At 42.2% G+C, this 20,778-nt stretch overlaps 1 protein-coding gene across 1 annotated transcript in view; it reads left to right on the forward strand.

The window, feature by feature from the left end:
• The window catches only part of usp54b (ubiquitin specific peptidase 54b), a 39,405-nt gene that overhangs the window by 4,366 nt on the left and 14,261 nt on the right, over positions 1 to 20,778 (forward strand). Inside the window, exons 2-11 of the mRNA XM_070927454.1 lie at positions 3,402 to 3,494; positions 8,676 to 8,810; positions 10,288 to 10,401; positions 10,549 to 10,631; positions 12,503 to 12,608; positions 15,934 to 16,080; positions 18,690 to 18,839; positions 19,473 to 19,665; positions 19,886 to 20,097; positions 20,392 to 20,597. Of these exons, the coding sequence (XP_070783555.1) occupies positions 3,402 to 3,494; positions 8,676 to 8,810; positions 10,288 to 10,401; positions 10,549 to 10,631; positions 12,503 to 12,608; positions 15,934 to 16,080; positions 18,690 to 18,839; positions 19,473 to 19,665; positions 19,886 to 20,097; positions 20,392 to 20,597 (1,439 nt within the window). The remainder of the gene's footprint in view (positions 1 to 3,401; positions 3,495 to 8,675; positions 8,811 to 10,287; positions 10,402 to 10,548; positions 10,632 to 12,502; positions 12,609 to 15,933; positions 16,081 to 18,689; positions 18,840 to 19,472; positions 19,666 to 19,885; positions 20,098 to 20,391; positions 20,598 to 20,778) is intronic.

Raw genomic sequence — 20,778 nt, forward strand, 5'->3', positions numbered from 1 at the left:
TTAATGCATTCAGGGGTTTTGTTGCTGCTATAACCTGACCATTAGCTTATGTTGGCTAAAGTTAGCAAAGTCTTAGTAACTAACTTTGGTTTGTTTGTAGTAGTAAGGTGTGTAGTACCAGAAACCAGTCTTCTCCAGTTGAGAGTTGATATAACTGATCCTATGATGCAGTGTCATGGTTATTCACTTTCAACAAAGGATGTTCAAGTTGTAATCCTTAAGATTTTTGGCCTGGTTGCCGTCGGTTACCGTGGTTACTGAAATAATGCTACTTGAGCAGCTACTTTACAGATAGTAGCTTACTGGGGTGACAAACACATTGCATTTCCTGTGGCTGCTTCACAATAAAAGCCACCCCGTGTTTTGCATGTTGCACACTTCTAATGTGAAGCAGTAGCAGTTTGTTTGAATTAGCAGTAAATTAAGAAGAATGAAGAGTAAACAGTGAGGCTATTATCAGTGACATTTCATGCATGCATTGTTTTCCTTTGACTCTCTGGTGTGTAGGTAGGCATCTGAATCTATTGTGGGAATGGCAGACCCCGCCACTAGCAATCAAAACTACTATATAAAGAAATAATTACTGAATGTTAATACATTGAATGGGGTATTAAGGATTAAACCTTTAAATATCTTGGCAACTTAGAGAGCACGAGCCTAAGATATTAAAACACAAAATTCCAGTATTTTATCACATTCACACATATCACTTTTATGAGCCTGCAAACATTTGACTGCACAAAACAAAGAGAGATTTGTCTGTAACTCAAATTACGACGACAAATGAGCAGCTGGAAGATGATGACTTCCTAAAAACATGAGCTGATGAGGTCAATTTCTATTCCGTGTATCACTTTTTAAGTTAGTTAGTTAGTTAGTTAGTTAGTTAGTTAGTTAGTTAGTTGCCGTGATGCTCCTGCAGATAAAATGAGAGAAGCTAAAATGGGAGAGAGAGAGAGACAAGTGAGACAAATGAGCAGAGAAAGACTGAGAGAAAGAGATGGAGGGATGTGCTTAGAGGAGGAGGAAAAAGAGATGGATAGATAGAGCCTGATGAAGAGAGATGGGCATGGAGGGAGTGTGCCCTCCTTGTGGCTGCTGCAGTGCTGTGCAGGGAGCCGATTCATCACGACCAAATAAACTATAGAAAGAGGAGGGGAAACAGAGAGGGGGGGAAAGGTAGAACGCATACACCAGCGTCAGCATACAGTGTGTCATCCTCCGCCCCCTCTTTCCTCCACCTATCACTCTCTCCTTAACACACACACACACACACACACACACACACAGTGCAGACTTGTATTGCTAAGGTTGCCATACATATTGGTTTTGTGTGTGTCTTGCGTGCATACTGTAAGTGTGTGTGTGTGTGTGTGTGTGTGTGTGTGTGTGTGTGTGTGGTGCAGATCTCAGTCAAAGCCTTAGGGACAGTGTTGTGTCAATATTATCTTTCAGCATGCTGAATGAATGTACTAAGAGCTCTTTCCTCTAATTATGCGCTGGAGAGAGAGAGAGGAGGACACGAAGAGGTCTACCTCATGCAGACCACTTCTCTGCTAGCTTTCATGTGCTCTTCCTCGTTTCTTTGGGCTTTGTGCCGGTCGTTTTCTGTCCGTCTGTCCCGCTGAATCTCTCCCTCTGACTCTTTTGTTGCTGAAAATGTACAAAGTGGAAAACACACTCAGTGGGAGCTTCTGGGAAAAACAATTAGCTGAAAATGGCCACACAGAGCTGCAGACTGGGGTGTTGATGCTCTGCAACCATCTCACATTACAGGAAGTCATTTGATTCAATGTTAGTATAACAAATATTGCAACAGGATGCTCGATTAAGAGGCATGTTTTGTCCTTCTAAATCTATAAATGTGAGTTACTAAAACATCCAAAGTTACATAAAACATCAACTTAAAGTCATGAATAGACCACAGTACTATAGTCCAGACACCAGGAGTTATATGCACATTAACTCAATCAAGAGCAATCAAGAAGACTCTATACAGCAACACATGAGTGTGGCTGAGGTTGCCATGGCAATACTGGAACCATGGTGCATGGTGTAACAGAAGGATCCCTACCCTGCAGCCGTAAACTGTTTGTTTGCCGGTTGAGCTTTTAACTCCCTGAACCGAAAAATATTACAGAGCATTTCAGAAAAGTTTAATTATATTCTGACAATAACATCTGACATTTGACATTTATTATCCAGATAATGTATGTTAATGTATAAACCATGGCCACCTGGTAGTAATAACTTTTCCTCATCACTTGCTCAGTTGCTATTTCTGACTGCTGTGCACCCAGAAAGCATGTTATGTCACTATGGCAACCGGCAACCATGAGCTGTCTCAGCGACGACATAACTGCATATTTAACAGGGTTTTTTAAAATAGTGATTCCATTTTTTTTTGCTTATTTCTGTTTAAAAACATGATATTAAATCGTAGCTAATGTAAGTAAATATTTAGTTGTTTTTATGTTGTGAAACATTATTAAAAAGTTATGATAAAAAGATAAAAATGAACAAATCTTGTGGCCTCCTTGGCCTATCCTTAAGGCACCCCAGGGTGCCGTGGTACCCGCTTTGGGAACCGCTGATCTAGATACAGATCGCATTTTTAATGTGCAAATAGCACTTTTGGATTAGTTTACCAGTGGGCTGAAATAAACTGTGCATTCCTTTGCATACTTCAACTACAACTTCAAGCAAGGTACTGGTAGCATCATGTGAATCAGAATCAGAATCAGAAATACTTTATTGATCCCCGGGGGGGGGGGATTTTACAGTACTGGTGCTCCCATTCAAGATTAGAAAGCAGCATAAATTTAGAAATAAAAGTATGTACAAAATATAAAAATAAGAAATAAAAAATAAAAAAATATACACATGTACAATATATAAGTGGAAAATAAAAGTTAAAAATATATACAGCAGGAATGTATATGTATGTCTATATATATATATATATGTATTGCACTGTCATTTGAGAATAAGTAATAGTGAGGTAGTATATTTAGAATATTTGTTTCTTCTGAGTGTCTGACACTCAGAGGAAGGATTTGAACAGTTTGATGGCCACAGGCAGGAATGATTTCCTGTGGCGCTCAGTTGTACATTTGGGAGGAATGAGTCTCCCACTGAAGCTGCTCTTTTGCCTGACCAGTGCGTCATGGAGAGGATGTGAAACATTGAAACACAAAAGTTACATTGAAAACCCAGTTAAAATATTTTTAAATACAGCCTGGAATCTCCCCGTCCTTTGTGAAACACACAAAATAGTGCAGTAGTGTAGTGGAGGGGGAAAACGCCTGGGACCAAACATCATTTATATGGTTAACTAGAATAAACAGTTTGCTTTATTTTCTTTTTTCTCTGTGTGTAAATGTGTGTGTTTTGTCTCTCAGGTTCTGTGGCATCTCGACATTTTCCGCAGAAGCTTTCGACAGCTGACCACACACAAGTGCATGGAGGACTCGTGTATCTTCTGCGCTTTAAAGGTAAAAAACACTCTAGTGGCTTTTGGAGGTCTTACTGTAAACCTAAAGCTTTTCTCAGATCTGCTGTTGAGCAGGTTTTAGTTTCTGAAGGTGGTGCTGTTTCTTATTGCTAACTACTCGTTTCCTCTCCATTTTTTTCCTGTTTATTCCTTCTGTTTAATACACAAACATTGGTGTCAGAAATGTGAACCAGAGGTCGGTACTGGAGTACATTTACTGAAGTGGTGTATTTATGTGAGGTACTATTAAGTGTTTCCCTTTTGGGAGAATTTCCTAATTTCCTCCACCACATTTCAGAAGAAGATATTGTACTTTTTACCCCACTACATATATCTGACAGCAGGAGTAACATCACACTTAAAGACTTTACACACAAACAAAATGTTAGATAAACTAACGTGACATCGCTAATGTGTTCCGTCGTTTTCCCTTCTTTTCTTCCATCTTTTTGTCCTGGATATTCCTTGTGGTAGGAGAGACCTATCTCCTAATAAACACAGCAGGGGAGATTCTTTCCAGCGTGTTATTCAGCCTCTCTTCAATACTTTTGATTACTTGTTTTATAGAAGGAGAAACAAAAGCGCACTCCCACACAGAATGAAGAAAACTACCTGCTTTTTCCTTTTTCCCCCCTCATGGTTTGTTACCTTGTTTCTTCATTCTTTAAGATATAAAAGATATATAAGGTTTTAGACAGCAAGCCTAAACTCTACTCGTCATCACAATTAGTACTTTTATTCTAAATAATTGATATTTTGTTTACTTTTAAACATTTGAAAGCAGGACTTTTACTGTGGTTTTGATTCTTCTTCTTCCACCATTGTGTAAAACACATCACGTACTATGCACCAGACACTTTTTCCCAGCAAAGAGCTGCCTCACAATAAGTGTTTAGAAACAGCACATGTAATAGCTTTTATAACGTAGCTTTGGGTTCAATCACTGTCGTGTCCCAGCGGCCGCTGATAGAAAGTAAGCCAACAGAAGATGAAGATCTGTACCATCATGAAACCCTCATAATGAACGAGCCTTATGCAGCTCTGTTCCAGCCATTTGTTGCATCAATGATGACAAATATGTGTCTGATCGAAGGGAGGTGTTGTGTGCAATGTGCTGTGGTGTAGTAGTGAGTGTGTGTGTGTAGCAGTGTCGATGTGTGTGTTCTACACGCTGTTCTGTCTCCAGCGCTTCTCTGTAATTAATTGGCTGACTGAAAGCGCTGAGCTAGCAGAGCCCACGCTGGGATGCTACACACACACACACACACACACCTACGCGTGCACACACACAAATCTTACTTGCATGCTGCACACGTTAGGCTGCTACACACACATGTACCTTGAGGTGCTCACAAATCTGTCTTACCACGCTGGGATGCTACACACACACACACACACACACACACACACACACACACACACACTGGCTTGTGGGCGTGTTGTGAGTCAGCTGTGGGTGTACGAATCAAAGGTACTGTCACCGTGTTAAGTGTTCACATTTTCCTGTCAGTTTTCATTAACCGTCCTGTCACCGTCTCTCCTTTGTCAGAAACGAAGAGATGTAACGTTGTTCTCACAGTCTGTTTGTAGCTGTGGTCCCCACGGCGAAGCAGATAAAAGTCTTTGAATAACTGGGTGAGACACGCACCAAATGAACTTTAATGGCGTGTTAAATTTTCATCCATTTTAGACGAAACCAAAGAGATAAATGATGATTATGGGTTCTTTTATTTTGGAGGGATTGTGTGTGAGTTTCGGTTTATCTGCAGCAGATAAAGACGCCCGCCCTTGTAGTAAACATAAGTTCAGAGGCTGCCTGTGGCTATCCCTCTAGAAATCACTGCAACACTTTATCTCTCTCAACAGCACACACACATACCTGAACACACACACACACACACACTGCAAGGAATAGGAAAAGAGAAGAAGAAGGAAAGGGGAGAAAGTGGGAGAGAAGAGAGAAGAAGAGAAAAATGAATGAATGTGGGAGTTGGTGTAGATTGCTCCTGTCCTCACACTTAGACCATGCACACACACACACACACACACACACACACACACACACACACACACACACACACACACACACACACACACACACACACACATTTATATACACACACCTCCCTCTCTTACTCACTCTGCCTCATCCCTCCCTGTTCTCCTCCCCCGTCCCTCCTCCTCTCCCCTCCTCTCCTCCCTCCCTCTCTCTCTGTAGGGTATATTCCCCCTCCATTCTCCTTGGCGCATTGCTGCAGTCAGCACAGCCACCATAACACACACACACCCACACACTCACAGACACACACACACACACACACACACACACACACACACACACACACACCCTATTGCTCACACAGTCCCTTTTTCCTCTCTCTCTCTGTTTTCCTTTCTCTCTCTCCCTCTCTCACACACACACACACACTCTGCTCCCTGTCAGTAAGACTGCATTACCTTTCTCATTGCCAACCCTCAGCCTGCACACACTCTCAGACTGAAGCCTATTGTTTCATAACATTTTCACTCCATGTGATCACAGCCATCTTGGTAAACTGCTTCCAAAATGTCCAATATGGGGTCTGACATTTTGAAATAACCAAAGACACTCCAGGAATTGTTTACCTGTCTGCATTTCACACAGATTAAGGATTAATGGACTTGAGGTGAATTCTGTGTTGTTTACCTGGCTGGAAGATCTCATATTAGTAACTTATTGTGAACTTAGTTTCATATGAAAGAAGGCGAAGAGGTTAGGTATTCAGCAGCAGAGGTTAAGTCTAGGCAGCCACAACAGGTGCTTCAACCCTGTCTCCAACTCGTTCACACGGCCCTAATTTGCTGGATTGCATTCACTCCCGCGTCCTGCATGTGTGATCAGGTTCAGGCTATCAAAACAGTTGGTTTAAGTTAGGGAAAGGTGGTGGTGTTGGTTAAATAGTTGAAAAGTCGATGCATCATGCCTTAAAGGGGAACTCCACCGATTTTATACACATACATCTGTTTACAGCTTTCATTTTTTACTTTAAAGTGAAGAATCTTTTAAGTATCAAACACTCGCTTCATTGAAAGGGCTGTTAAAAGAATAATGGCTGTGGTCGGCTTGAGTTCACGTCAGTTACAACTGATTACAAGTTTGAAATATTTTAATGCTGGAAAAGGTATTAAAACATCCATACGCATTTCTTACATCACCCCTGCAGCATCATCTGCTTCTCCTCTGTCCTCCCAAATGTTCAGTGTGTCCCAAATGTTCATATTTTCATTAAAACGTTTCGAAATGCACCGTTTCCTTCATTGCTTGTTCAGTGAGCAGCTTGCATTAGTTACTCGTGACAAACAGAGTCGTGAGCGACAAACATAAATGTCTTTTTGCTTTTCACTAACAAACTGTGAGAGAACCTCTGTTTTTTAATTATTTTAGCATGCTGTAGGAAGTTTATCACACATTATGGTTCCAACATTTGCCTTCATGAATTCAGTAACTTACACACATAACAGATCAATTAATCTACAAAATACTCATTCTTGCTCGCATCAGAGATGTATTTACAATTCTGCTGAGGCTTTGTGCTTGATTTTACACTTGTGTGCACAACTGAAATGGAGTCAGTGTGGATACAAACGTGTGCTGATGAACTGTGACTGTGTTAGAATATCTTTCTGTCACTTAATACTGTGTTTCTCAGTCCTCAGGACTCAGAGCACCTGCTGGTTTTCAGTCCACCCGTCTAATCAGTGATTGAATTACCACAGGGACAGAAAAACCAGCAGAGCACCAACCACCGCTCTGACGTCTCAAACTGACTTGTGTTTATTTCTGTTTTGGGCTGTTGGTCAAAAATAGTTGCTCGGTTTTGCTTTTTATTCCAGTTGAGAATTCTTACCAACAAAAAAATTGGGTCATTTTTATCCGTTGGCAATCTGTAGAGAGTTATCCATGCTTTTATCTCTCCCTCTTTAGACGTCGGCAGCTCTCTTCGGTCCAGGCTCACTCAGAAGTTACTCTCCCTGTTCTCTGCTTGAACTTGAATGCTACTTTTTGAACTCATGTTTAGACTTAAAAAAAATGCATTTAAAGTACAGATTAATCTGGATCAACCCACATGAGCCACACAGTAATTTCCAAGACTGTTACTGCTGTTACTAGTACTATTACTGCAACTACTGCCACTATTTACAACAATAACAATAACTAGAAAGTACCCAGAGACAAATACCTCCACAATAATTTAAATATGTGTCATTTGGATCACAAGATAAATCTGAGGAGTCATAAGATGGTTAAAGGGAAAGCAAAGAAGAAGTTTGCTTTTTTTTTTTTGCATTTATCTCTAATTTAGTAATTTTAGGGCAATATTTTATGCCTTTATTGGAGATGACAGGGATGGAGGGGAGAGTTCTTACTTTACACCACATGTCATATACGTGTGTCATGTAGTTTTTGAGATATCCTGTAACAAAGGACCAAAATCACAACCTCCTTAGCAGTGGTGCTAATGATAACAATCGCTCCTACACATGGAAATGAAGCAGCGGTGAAACAGAAAACAGTGAATTGTTGTATTGCTCTGGCAGTCGTCTGGACCTGCTCAGATGTAAACAGTGTAAACAGCTCTGTCCTCTCCAAACCAACTGATCCTCCTCTTCAGGCTCTGAACGCTGCCCTCAAAACACACTTCAGTGGCCTAGCTTTCTCTCCCAGCCCCCCTTGCAACAGTTTGATTTGGTTTCTATTTTACTGCTACAAAGCACTCTGAGAGCTGTTTCTGTCGGAGAAAAGTGCACTACAAATGCCATTTATTATTGATATGGTCTGATATTGAGGCCGGCTGCGCTGCGAGGCTCGGCTGTGGCGTTTGTTTTAGTCCAGTCTGGGTTTGCTGTGCAGCACTTTGGTTCCCGACAAGTTGACGACTAGCTCCACCAGTTCTGTTTTATGGGTCAGTTGACAGAACATGGCGCCAGTTTACAGGACAACTGTGTTTAGAGAGTTTTGTAGAAGTAAATACACAAACACATAAAAACATACATGTGTGCATGGACACAAGTTTCCACTCCAGCGATGCAGGAAAAGCATTTATGGCACAGTGTATATTTGTAGCAGTGAAATAAGGAATTAATGGATTTCTATACGTGTGTGTGTGTGTGTGTGTGTGTGTGTGTGTGTGTGTGTGTGAAGAGTATCTTTGCTCAGTTCCAGTTCAGCAGTGAGCGTGTGCTGCCATCAGATGCACTGCGGAGCGCTCTGGCCAAGACTTTTCAAGACGAACAACGCTTTCAGCTGGGTATCATGGACGACGCCGCCGAGTGCTTCGTGAGTCTGAGACACAACATGGCCACACACACACACACACACACACACACACAAACAAACATGTGTTTGAGTGTCTGAGTAACTGCCATCGTCACGGCAGTCAGAAATCTTCAGGGGACAGGGGATATCCAATACAGCCTCAAAGAAATAGTCTATTTGTCAATCGGATAATGTTCAACTTTCGTTTTGACTGTTTGTGAGGCACTTCCTTCAAATTAGAGGCTGCAGATGTCATACACATTCACTCTCAGTCCTTCTGGTGGCAGTAAGGATTTGATTAAACCTTCAACTATTAGTCGATGTTTGGTTGATAGAGCAAAAATAAATTGGCAGCTATTGTTGCTGTTGTTTAAGTCATTTTCAAGCAAAACTGCCAAACTTTTGATGGTTCTAGCTTGACAGATGTGAGAATTTGCTGCTTTTCTTGGTCTTCCATTACTGTAAATTACAAACCAAGACATTTGATAACATCTCCTGGCTCATTTTTGCTTGGATGTTGTGATTTTCACTGTTGTCATATGTTTGTAGACCAGACAATTAATCAGTTCATCAGCAAAATCATCAGCTGATTAAGTGACAATGAAAACAATTGTTTGTTGCAGCCTTGGATTTAATCTCATGTTTTAATATGCTGAGATTAAAGCTGATAGATCAGGTTTGTTGTTTTTTGGTGTACAAAACTTAATTAAATAAAAAAATATGAACATTGATATAGAAAATAAGGTGGCGAACAAGATTATATCCATTTAAATGGCTCTACACAGTAGGACTCAGTGATGTCAGCATTTTCACATTGTGATTTTGACTTCACATTGTATATAATCATCCCAAACTGGCTAAAAGAAATGATTACAAATTGGCCAAATGATAACAAGGTTTGGGAATTCCCAAAATGTAAAAAATGAAATCTTTACAATCTGGTCGCGCACTTGTTCAGCCCTACTGTACGTTACATATAGTCTTTATTGCCTTATTGGATAGAAAAAAACATACTTACTTCATGCTCTTTTATCATATAATATTTGGAATCCATCCTCAGAAGCAAAGATCTTCACGCTAGTTATATTCAACAGTGAGAGCGTTGCATTTTTCAAATGGTGTGTGTCTCATTTTGGAATGAACCTTATCATTTATTGAAGGGGAAAATTAGCCTTTCCTTTTGCTTTCTCTCCGCCACTCTCAGTCTCTTTCTCTGCCTCTTTCTTCCTGCCTTAAAGACCTCCACAGTCTGTGTGTGTGTGTGTGTTTTATGCGTGTGCATGAGAGGCGCTGTCTGATCGATTGGTAGTAAATGTGTTCAGTCAGGGAATCCGTCGGCTTCTTATGAAATATAGATGCTGCTCCCACGGTCAGATTAACAAGAGCACCAACAGAGAGGAGCGATCAAACACACACACACACACACACTGTACATATGTATACAATATAAACAACTTGGCACACAACAAACACCTTAATTGCCTTGTGTGTTTCTCAGGAGAATCTCCTGATGCGTATCCACTTCCACATCAGCGCGGAGAGTAGAGAGGACATCTGCACAGCCAAACACTGTATACCACACCAGAAGTTTGCCATGACTCTGTTCGAACAGGTAACAGATAGTTCAGTCACTTTAAAAAGCTGCTACATGTTTTACTTTTGGGGCTTTAATTAAAAAATATAGAAAAAAGTGTCCACACAAACATTTTTAAGAACACGATGTCCTGCGATGAATCTGTTGATGTATTTGTGTTTGCAGTGTGTGTGTAACAGCTGTGGAGCCACATCAGACCCCTTGCCCTTCATTCAGATGGTTCATTACATCTCCACTACATCCCTCTGGTAAGACCAGACACACACCTACACACACACACACACTCACCACACACACACACACACACACACACACATGCACACACACACTGCAGTAAATCTGGCAGCAAGCTGAGGCTGGGTGGCAGTAAAGGAAGGTACAGCGTGTTCTCTTCTTCCCTGCACGGGTCCCTGCTGAACACTGAACTGTGAGCACACACATGCACACACACATTATACACACACACACACACACACACGTGTATGTTCATGCATATGCAAGGGCAGGTGAGCTTGGTGCATAATGTCTCTGCCATGTTCAGGTAGACGTTAGCGTGCAGGTAAATAAACACACAGGGGAGGCGAAGTGCGCATCCTCAGTGCTGTTACATAAAACTCGTACATGCTCCGAGTCAATGAAATAAGGAACAGGGGAAGTAATCAATCAGCTGGTTGATTCAGTAGACCCAGGGGGCAACATAAATCTATAAGTGGAACAGTGGGTCGGAAAGACTGCGAACGAGAGGGAAATAAGAGGATATATCACTCCATATCCCTTTTGGAAATGGAACACGGCAGAGGAAATAGAGGGATGAATGGGGGGCAAAAGTACAAATAAACACACTGTGTCAAGGTAGTCGTGGGGCACAGCGGTGCCACCGCTCTGTGTTTGTGCCTGTTAGCACTGCCAAGCTATTTTTACCCTTTGTGGAGCCTGTTGTTTACAGTCGAGATAGCCAAATATGCAAAAGTCAACATGAGTAAGATAATCAGAGGGCAACAAAAAGACAAAACAAACGTCTGGTTCAAGCACAATTCAAATATAAGTAAACAGAGGAACAAGTGTGTTCCTGGCTGTTGTTGTTTTTTCTGCTTTCGTAGCCTCTCATCTGCCTGTGGGACTGAAGAGGAGAGGCCGGGCGAGGGGTTGAAATCGAGTGAGAGTAGAGAAGAGGTTGAGTTCATTTTGGGCTAATGGAAGGGGTGAGAGGAAGGGGGGGGGGTTTGGATGTTTTTTAAAAATTGTTATTCTTAAAGGAATACTTCACCGGAAAAAACAATGCTGATTCATTGCACACATAATCCCATACATGGTACCGAGCTGCAGACGGCTTCATTTGGTATTCACAGATAATAATGTATTATTTGTCCTTCAGAGGACAATTGTACTTCAAAGGGATAAATGCAGCTCAGTATTAAAGTATCATTGCTTTAAGCCTTGCTGAAGGAGATTGTCTCAAAAATACAGTTTGGTTCCACAAGTAAAGTTTTTTTTCATCCAATTATGCTAGTTGTAGGTGAACGTCTCCTTCAATAACTGTAGCAATAATAATGTTTCTGTATTGCTATTGCTCCCTGTGGGGAAATTGTCTTTTAGCTGGACCACTTTAGGAAGGTCAAAGATCATAATCTGCCAGACAGGATTTAGGAACTTGCTCAGAGGGAATCTTTTTCACAGCCTTAATGACTGCATAATCTAGATTTGTTCTTACTTTTCTTTTTCCTTTGTTTTCTTTTTTCTTTATTAAAGCAGTTTAGTAAAAGCCTGCGGGACTGACTCGAGCAAAACGCAAGGCCAGACATGCTGCATGCATTTAGATACTAATGCTTCTGATGAACAACGCACTGTAGAAGTCAAAGATTTTCGACAGATTTTCAGCCATAAATACTGCAGGAAATGAAACAATTGTCTGCAGATTACTGCTCAGTACAACAGGACAAACAAACAACAAGTTTAAAGAATGAAAACAATGTTTGGTGGCCACAAGTCACATTTGGACTCAACAATAGATGTTTTCTTCAATTCACAAAAGCTTTGGTCTCATCCTGGGAAGCATACACATTCACTGAGTGTGTAATTTTGTTGTTGTGTGTGTGTGTGTGTGTGTCCGATGCTGCAGTAACCAGGCAGTGAGGATGCTGGAGTGCAGAGAGAAACCCACACCGGACATGTTTGGAGAGCTGCTCCGCAACGCCAGCAACATGGGAGACCTGCGCAACTGCCCTGTGAGAGCACACACACACACACAACAACATGAACTGTGCTTTAAACATTTATTTTTGTCCCCTTCCATGTTCATCTTCTGGGTTTTGTTTTTCAAGAAGACAAAAAAAATCTGCACATTTCTTTTATAAAATCAAAAGATGGATGATAAAAAAAAAGCAGGATAAAAAATAAATTAAGAATATAATTTGCAGCGTTACCACTTTGGTAGTTTCATCATCTCTTGTTTTTTTTGTTTTTTTACCCCTTTTCTTTCTTAGTGGGTCCATGTTACATAATCAGCAGTTCATTTGCATTTTCTTCCCACTTTTCTCTCCACTTTCTATTACCGGAAGCATTTTCCGAGTCGTCGCCATCGACCTCCTTTACAGTAAAAACCATAATGCTCATCATCTTCATGCAGCAGGAAACAAAAGAACATTTGGTTTGCGCAGGGAAAAAATCTGTTTAAACTGCTCTAACAAAAAAGTGGGTATTTTTGGTTAAAAAAAACACCAAATATATTGTTTGCTGCATTGAAGAGAGATTACAGTCGGATAAAGACAGAAGACAATAGGCTGTAAGAGAGAGGTGTAGGTAGAGAAGTAGGTGGTCAGAGGAACGTGTATGATGCCTTTGTTCTGCAGGTTTGTGCTGCCACATGGGAAAGTGCTGCTGCTGAATAGATCCAGCTTGGCCCCGCTCAGCCGCTCCTCTCTGCCAAAGCATTCGCACAAAGAGCCTCCTCAGCTGCCCCTCTCTCTTCACACAACCTGCGACTACGCCGACACAAACTGTGAGCTTATTCACGGCCCAAACGCTGACGTTGTGTGGTGCAGACCTGCGGGAGTCGCACAACCTGCCTCTGTTTATCTTCCATCACTCGCAGCGCTGATCTTTTGTTAATACCACCGCGGGCTTTGCTCAAACAAAGTGATGGTATTTGGATGGCTGCTGGAAGATATTGGAGGTGCCAGATTGAAGATGAGAGAGTGTGAGGATGTTTGCTTGGTGCCAAAGAGTTGACAGAGGAAACTGTGAAGTTCTGGATACTCAATTTCTTTTTTTATTTTAAAGTTATAAGCTAAAATGAATGTAATTAATTGAATATATTGATGCTGTGGTGGAAGAAATATGTAAAGATACTCATATACAATTTGAGGAAAACCTATTTTCCCAATCAGCCAAGTGGGAAGATCCTACATGAATGCACCCTTTTCTGACAAAATGAGATAAATTTTATTAATTTCATGTGAAAGATTTCTGTATTTTTGTGTTCCTCTTGCTAGTTTGAAGTGCTCAGGGCTTTGAGGGACCAATCAGGATTTTAGCGACTCTGATGACAGCTGGGACAGTCGTTAAATGCCAAGTTTTCAGGTGCTCTAAGTATAAGTAGTGATTATAATGTGAAAGCAGTCTTTCACAGAGGTGGAGCTGATTTGAACTACTTTATATCCTGCTGGGTAGTTTAATCTGCTACAATGCGTCATATATGAAAAGCTGACCAAAGAATTAATGTAGAGGGGTAAAAAGTAGGATATTTCCCTCTCAAATGTAGGAAAATAGAAGTATAAAGAATCTCAAAATTGTACTTAAAGATTTATTGAACCTTTGTATAAACAAAGAGCCATAATTGTGACCCATGCATGACCAAGCAAAAGCCCAGGTGGACTCACAAATGTATCATCATTTTGTGAGTATTTGTGAAACGTGACAGTGCGAGTTCTGTGGCTTTGATTTTTGTAGATTGTTTCTCATCGGTATAGTAACTTTGTACTCGCCAAGTTAATTGCGTAGATCTGGGGACAAAGAAAATTGGTAAAAAAAAAAAATGTCTGTCGTGGATATAACCACGAGCAGTCAGGCGATTTTAACCAAACCACAGGTTAGTCAAACGTATTTGGAAGATAACTCAAAGGTAAAATCACCCAAACTGTGCTGTAAGCATCAACTTTGATGTACCTGATTGCTGTAGTTGTGTCGGCTGTCTTCTGCAATGAGGTATTATTGCCAACATCCCTTTCGATGTTTTCCTCCAGATGAAGTAGTTTAGATAATCTGGCTGAACTGTTGGCTGGTTTACAACCTCATCAGCTGATCGCTCGTGTTTCTTGCTCCATCGCACTTTGTTGTCCCAGATCCCAGCAATAACTTGTAGTGAGTATAATGTTATCGTGACTGATGGAGATCATGGCCAAAAGTACAAAAATAACACCCAAGTTGTAATAAACCTGAATTATCCTTTAATCCTATCCATTTTCTATAACGTGGTTTTTACTGTTCACCAAGCCTACATCAACAGTCTGTATCCTCAGCTGTCACTACATTGATAAAAGCGGGATTGTCTCTTTATTTCGGCGCTATATGAGTCGTGAGGAAGCACAAACATTCTCCTAAAGTTGTTTCATTTTGCTCTGAAGAATGCCTCGATCAGCATTCTGCAAACCTACAGTATCCTTTGACCAGCAGCGCTATTATATAACGCCCTCTCTCTCTCTCGGAAAGGTCTGCATAGCCACAGCAAAAAGAAATCTTTGCATATGAAATTCAGAGATGAGACTGCACTGATCAATGCTGTGTTATGAAGCAGAGCGAATCTGTTTGTGCGATCATTTGATGAATGATGTTGTCACCGGCTGTTCTCAGCGGTGAGACAGCGCAGAGAGCTAACTGATGTGTCCTAAGCTCACAGATAGCTCGTGTCTCAGCGCTGTGCTGTTTGGCTGCTGCTCGCTGGCTTGTGTTTGTGTCCCTTTTCTGAGAATTGAGAAGCGGACCCTGGCAAAATACCTTCCTGCCGTCTCTGGTGCCAGCGCAAGACAGCCCGCCGCCCACAAAGGGAGAGTTCTGTGTGTGTTTGTGCATATGTGTGTGTGCGAGTGTTGTGTTTGGCAAAGTGTCTGGTTGCCGGGGTGTTCTCAGGCTGTTTCCGAGCCTGCTCTGCCAGCACTGCGCGCATGCTCGTGTGTGTGTGTGCACGTGTGTGTGTGTGTGTGTGTGTGTGTGTACCAGCTCTGCGGTGGGTCATGACTCAAAGGAAGGATTCAGAACACACGGTTCTGAACTCAACAGAAGGCCCAAGGGACAAATACAACTCAGCACAGCGCTTCTTCCTCTGTCGCTCTCTCTTACAATCCTTTCATCATTTATTTTTTGTCCTGCCTTTTATCTCTGCCCCTCATTCTCCTACTGTTCACTTCATCCCTGTGTGTGTCTGCATGCATGCGCGTGTGTTCATCACTGCCAAATAAAGGGATGGTCTTAGCGATGTACACCGCTGTCACACTGCCTTGTAACACAGGATGAATAAACCTGTTTGATCACACGCTCTCCCTCCCTCCATCGCAGAGTAACTGTGGGGAGGTGTTGCGTATCCGCCGGGTGCTGATGAACTCACCGGAGATCGTGTCCATCGGGCTGGTGTGGGACTCAGACCACTCTGACCTGGCGGAGGACGTCATACACAGCCTGGGGACCTGCCTGCGTCTGGGAGATGTGAGGGGATCACACACACATTACACACACACATTATATGGTCATTATAACACATTAACATATGTTATGTATGCCTATGTGAGCAGCCAAGCATGTACACCCAAACATGGACATAAATACACACACAGTACTCTATGTTTGTTAGTGAAAACCAATGATCCAGAGGTGGAAACTGTAAGAAGAACATCAATTATCAGAAATAATTAGCCACAAATGTGGTGGTGGCTGCACCCTCAGTGCTGGAGGAGGCTCCTGTAAATTTGAGGCTTTAATAATAGACAATGTTAAACAAGTAAAACAGTTTAAGCAACTCTAGTGGCAGGATTCTAGGGATGGCAGTGTGGTCTACCACTTTGGTCCACACTGAAGTATTTAGACAAATATTGCATGAATTGCCATGAAATTTGGTGCAAACATTCATAGTTTCCAGAGGATGAATCCCACTGACATTGGTGATCCCTTGACTTTTCATTTAGCGCCACCACCAGGCCACATTTTCACAGTTTTTCTCAAATAAGAATGGTTTTAGTGTTATTAGATGTTTTTATGATTTATTAGAAAATGTTCACATTCTAATACACTAATCTGCCTGCAAAATGTCAGCGTTATAGTATTATTATAGTGAGAATGACTTTTAACTCAACGCACCGCTTTACAGGCTCACAGAGTCGCTAGCATGGCTGTAGACTCTTATTATCAACATGGAAAGCTGATAAAGCAGAGAACTGTAGGCTACATGACACTGTTGCTTGATGACTGGGAATAAAAACTGATGTCAGAAGACAGTGGACTTGTAAACACTTTGAATAGGAGCCCATTTGAAGACTCAGAAACAGCATCATTTGGCATGAGAGTGGTACTGTACATGTTCTAGGATAGTTTTTATACTATTTTGTGTGAGTTACTACAGTAACAAACAAAAATCCCCAATCCGTGGCTAACGTCACATCCGGACTAGCCTCTGTCCCACTAGTTTCTGTAACTCAATGCAATCTCTCATTGATTTCTTTCATCTGTCTTTCTTTCCTGGAGTTTACTTTCCGTATTCTAAGACAAATCTGCATCAACTACAGCACTTGCTATTAGAAACTGAAATCTTCGTGATTACTGTTGAGAAAGACTCTGTTTCAAGGCTGGATCTTTAGTTATTAATTAATCAAAATGTCTATGAGATTTTGAATGAGGTTTTCTTACTTCTAGAACAGAACCCAGAAGTTATGGTTTTCACTTCGGCTCTCCGTTTTAATTGAAATTTGCCAACAAGTTCTCGCCAATGCCAGAAACTTAACCTCCACGTCAGAGGTACAAATACCCAGGGGCATGTTCAAACAGTCAGACATGAACACAAGCAAGGACACACACGTGTAAATGCACATGTAATGCACACACACACAATGACAAACGCAAATGCAGAATACAGATATGTGCATGCTGTAACGGCAAGTAAATCCCGTTCCAGCACAACAAATTATAACAGACGGGCACAATGGACTTCCATTACTCTCATGTAGAGCTCAGGATGCTGCTCCTCCGTCTTTCACACCTCACACACACACATGTGTTCGGGCCCCTGATACTCCGTGTCATGACTGAGTAATGTTGATGCATTTTAATGCCACTGTAACATCTCCAGCCGCATTCTGAAGTGATATCTATGAATAATGGATCAGTGAATATGACTGTGTTATAGTGAGTCAAAATCTTTCCTCTATCTTCTATTTTCTGTCTCCGCCTGCTGCTGTCTCTCTCGTTTTCATCCGTGAATTGAAGCTAGTTGTTAGATACGAATCTATCGCATTTGCTGCTTTTGTTTAGTCCTTCAGATCAGAAAGAGTGAATCCACCTGCTTCCTGTATGCCTCCTCCTCTTCCACTGCTTTCACTTTCTCTCTCTTCTGCATCTGCTTTCTCTCTGTTCTGCTTCCCTGTCACTCTGTTATGTTCCTTCTCTCTTGAGTTAGATTATTTTAGTGCTGAAACAATTCGTCTATTAGAATAGATAGATAACAATTTGGATGACTGACTAATCTTTACTGTAAGTCATTTATCAGGCAAAAATGCTGAACACTGGCTGGTTCCAGCATCTCAGATAGGATTGTTGTGTATGATTGTAAATTGAATATCTTTCAGTTTTGGGCTGTTGGTCGGACAAAAGAAGCAATTTGAGGACGTCACTTTGGGCTGTGGAAACTCGTGACAGGCTATTTTCTGAGATTTTGCAGACTAATTCTTAACTGACTAAAAAAAGTAATCAGTGATGAAAATGATTGTTAGTTGCAGGCCATTGTCATTTTACTGTATTAACCATGTGCAGCAGCAGTAAACATAGGGAACATGTTGGATGAATGAAGAGCTGCAGCACATATGAAGCGCTGTGCAGTTTGTGCAGCACACAATGAGAGGAAAGTGAAGAGTTTGAGAAAAGGCAGTATGTGAAGGATTACTGCATACAGCATATATACTAGGTGAGCAAAAATGTATTCACATTAACTCCTCTATCTCTACCCCCCCCCCCCTCCCACTGCACACCTCTCCGTCTCTTCCCTGCATCTCTCTCTGTCTCCTCCCCCTCCCTCCCCCCTCCCTCTCTCTCTCTCTCTCTCTCTGTAGTTGTTCTACCGTGTGACAGAGGAGAGGGCTCGCCAGGCGGAGCTCTACTTGGTGGGCATGGTGTGCTACTACGGCAAGCACTACTCCACCTTCTTCTTCCAGACCAAGATACGCAAGTGGATGTACTTCGACGACGCCCACGTCAAAGAGGTGAGACACAGTTTGGAGTCTGCATGCTGCAACACAGGGAGGGTGCTGTACAGTATCTGCTGCATCTCCAGTTGTGCCTGTGAGGGCAGCAATGACAAGAACTATGCTGTGTGTTAGTCCAAGTGCTGCATGGTCAGCGGGGGCGGCTTGAGATTGATTATGTGTTTCATGTTTAATCCCTGCCTTTGTTTAAATCTCAGCACAGGTTTAAGCGCTAAAACTGGTCTTATGCTGTAATGCGTTATGACTTAAACATGAGTTATGTTCCATAAGGCTGGAAAAGGATATAAATTTTGCGGTGGATGAATCGAGGGACGCTGGGTTTGTTTGCTGTGTCAAAGTGTGATATAAAGTGAATCTACATGTCCTTGACATGTCTATCAGTCACAGTGGACTCTGTCGGTCACATTAGATTATTGAGCTAATGAAAAAGTGTGATAATATGATATCAATAAGGACCCACAGCAGCACAACGTGTGTTTGACCTTCTCCTTTTGGTGGAATATGCGTAATATTATATCTTAATACAGGATAGATTGACTTTCTCTTTGTGTGTGTGTGTGAGTTTATATGTATGTTCATGTGTGTCTTTATGTGTGTGTGTGTGTGTGTGTTCCCCTGCTGCACCTCCAGATCGGCCCCAAGTGGAAGGACGTGGTGTCTCGCTGTATCAAAGGCCACTATCAGCCCCTGCTGCTGCTCTACGCTGACCCCCGTGGGACGCCGGTGATACTGCAGGAGAGCCCCAACCCCTGTACCAGCTCCAACCCGCAGCTGGAGCTCCAGCACTGCAGCAGCAAGGCTGGTTACGACAGCGAAGACTCTGGTACAGCAAAGATGACACACATCAGATCAGATTACTTTGTGTTGATCATCTGGGGTCCGTGCAAGGTTACAGCTTTAAAGCTCTGACCTTCAACCCTATAATCCAACTTTTGCTTCTGCATACTGCAGAGCCTGAGCTTACTTTCCTGCCTTTGACTGTAAACATATGAAGATGCAGGATTAACTGAAAGGTCATCTCTCTTTCTCTCGTTCTCTCTCAGGTCGAGAGCCGTCCATATCCAGCGATACTCGCACAGACTCTTCGACGGACAGTTCGAGTCACCGCGCCTCTCGCAACCGATCTCTCCACCAGTCCACGGGCAGCCACCTCTCCAGCGAATCCCAGACCACAGTGGTCTGTAATTACGACATCGGCACACCGCCGCTTGGTGCTGACGCCGGAGGTAATGCTGCATTCAAATCCTGGCGCAAAGTTATATATTTTCACAAAGTACAGCTGTACCTTCAGTCGAGACTCCAAACAACTGCAAATACACAAGTAACTGCAGTATCTCAGGGAGTAAGAGAAAGTACAAGACTGCTGTACTTGTTGTAGGTACAAGTACAGTAAGAAGGCCCCGTGACTCTTCAGGTTATGTGCCTCGTTATTAGTTATTGTCATATTTACTTGCACCGCTGCCCTCTGAGGGATAGATAAAAATGTTACTGGATTTACTTTTTCTTTCTTTTTCTCCTTCTTCTTCCATGTTCAGAGTCAGCAGTGGAGGGTCCTCCCCGTCCTCCCTCTCCTCCCCTGCCGGAGTACAAGGAGACGGCCGTCTTCCTCCTCTCCTCCCGCCGGCCACTCACCTCCTCCTCCTCCTCCTCTCGTCCCCTGTCCTCCTCCTCTTCGTCAGGCGTGGGGGGCTGTGAGGGCGGAGTTGGGGGGCCCCACTGGGAGGATGAAAGCACCAGCAGTGAAAGCAAGTCCAGGTACTGCACCACTGATACACACATTTAGACATCCTGCCTTTGAATTCACATTCAAACCGTATAAAGTTATGTAATATATTTGGCTGTGACTTGACTTGTTAAGGCCTTGAAGTTATTTAAATCAAACAATGTGAGGAGTTCAGATGAGAAAGATCTCTTTGGTGGATTTGAATGTGTAATG

Source organism: Enoplosus armatus, chromosome 20, assembly GCF_043641665.1.
Source record: "Enoplosus armatus isolate fEnoArm2 chromosome 20, fEnoArm2.hap1, whole genome shotgun sequence".
Classification (NCBI taxonomy): domain Eukaryota; kingdom Metazoa; phylum Chordata; class Actinopteri; order Centrarchiformes; family Enoplosidae; genus Enoplosus; species Enoplosus armatus.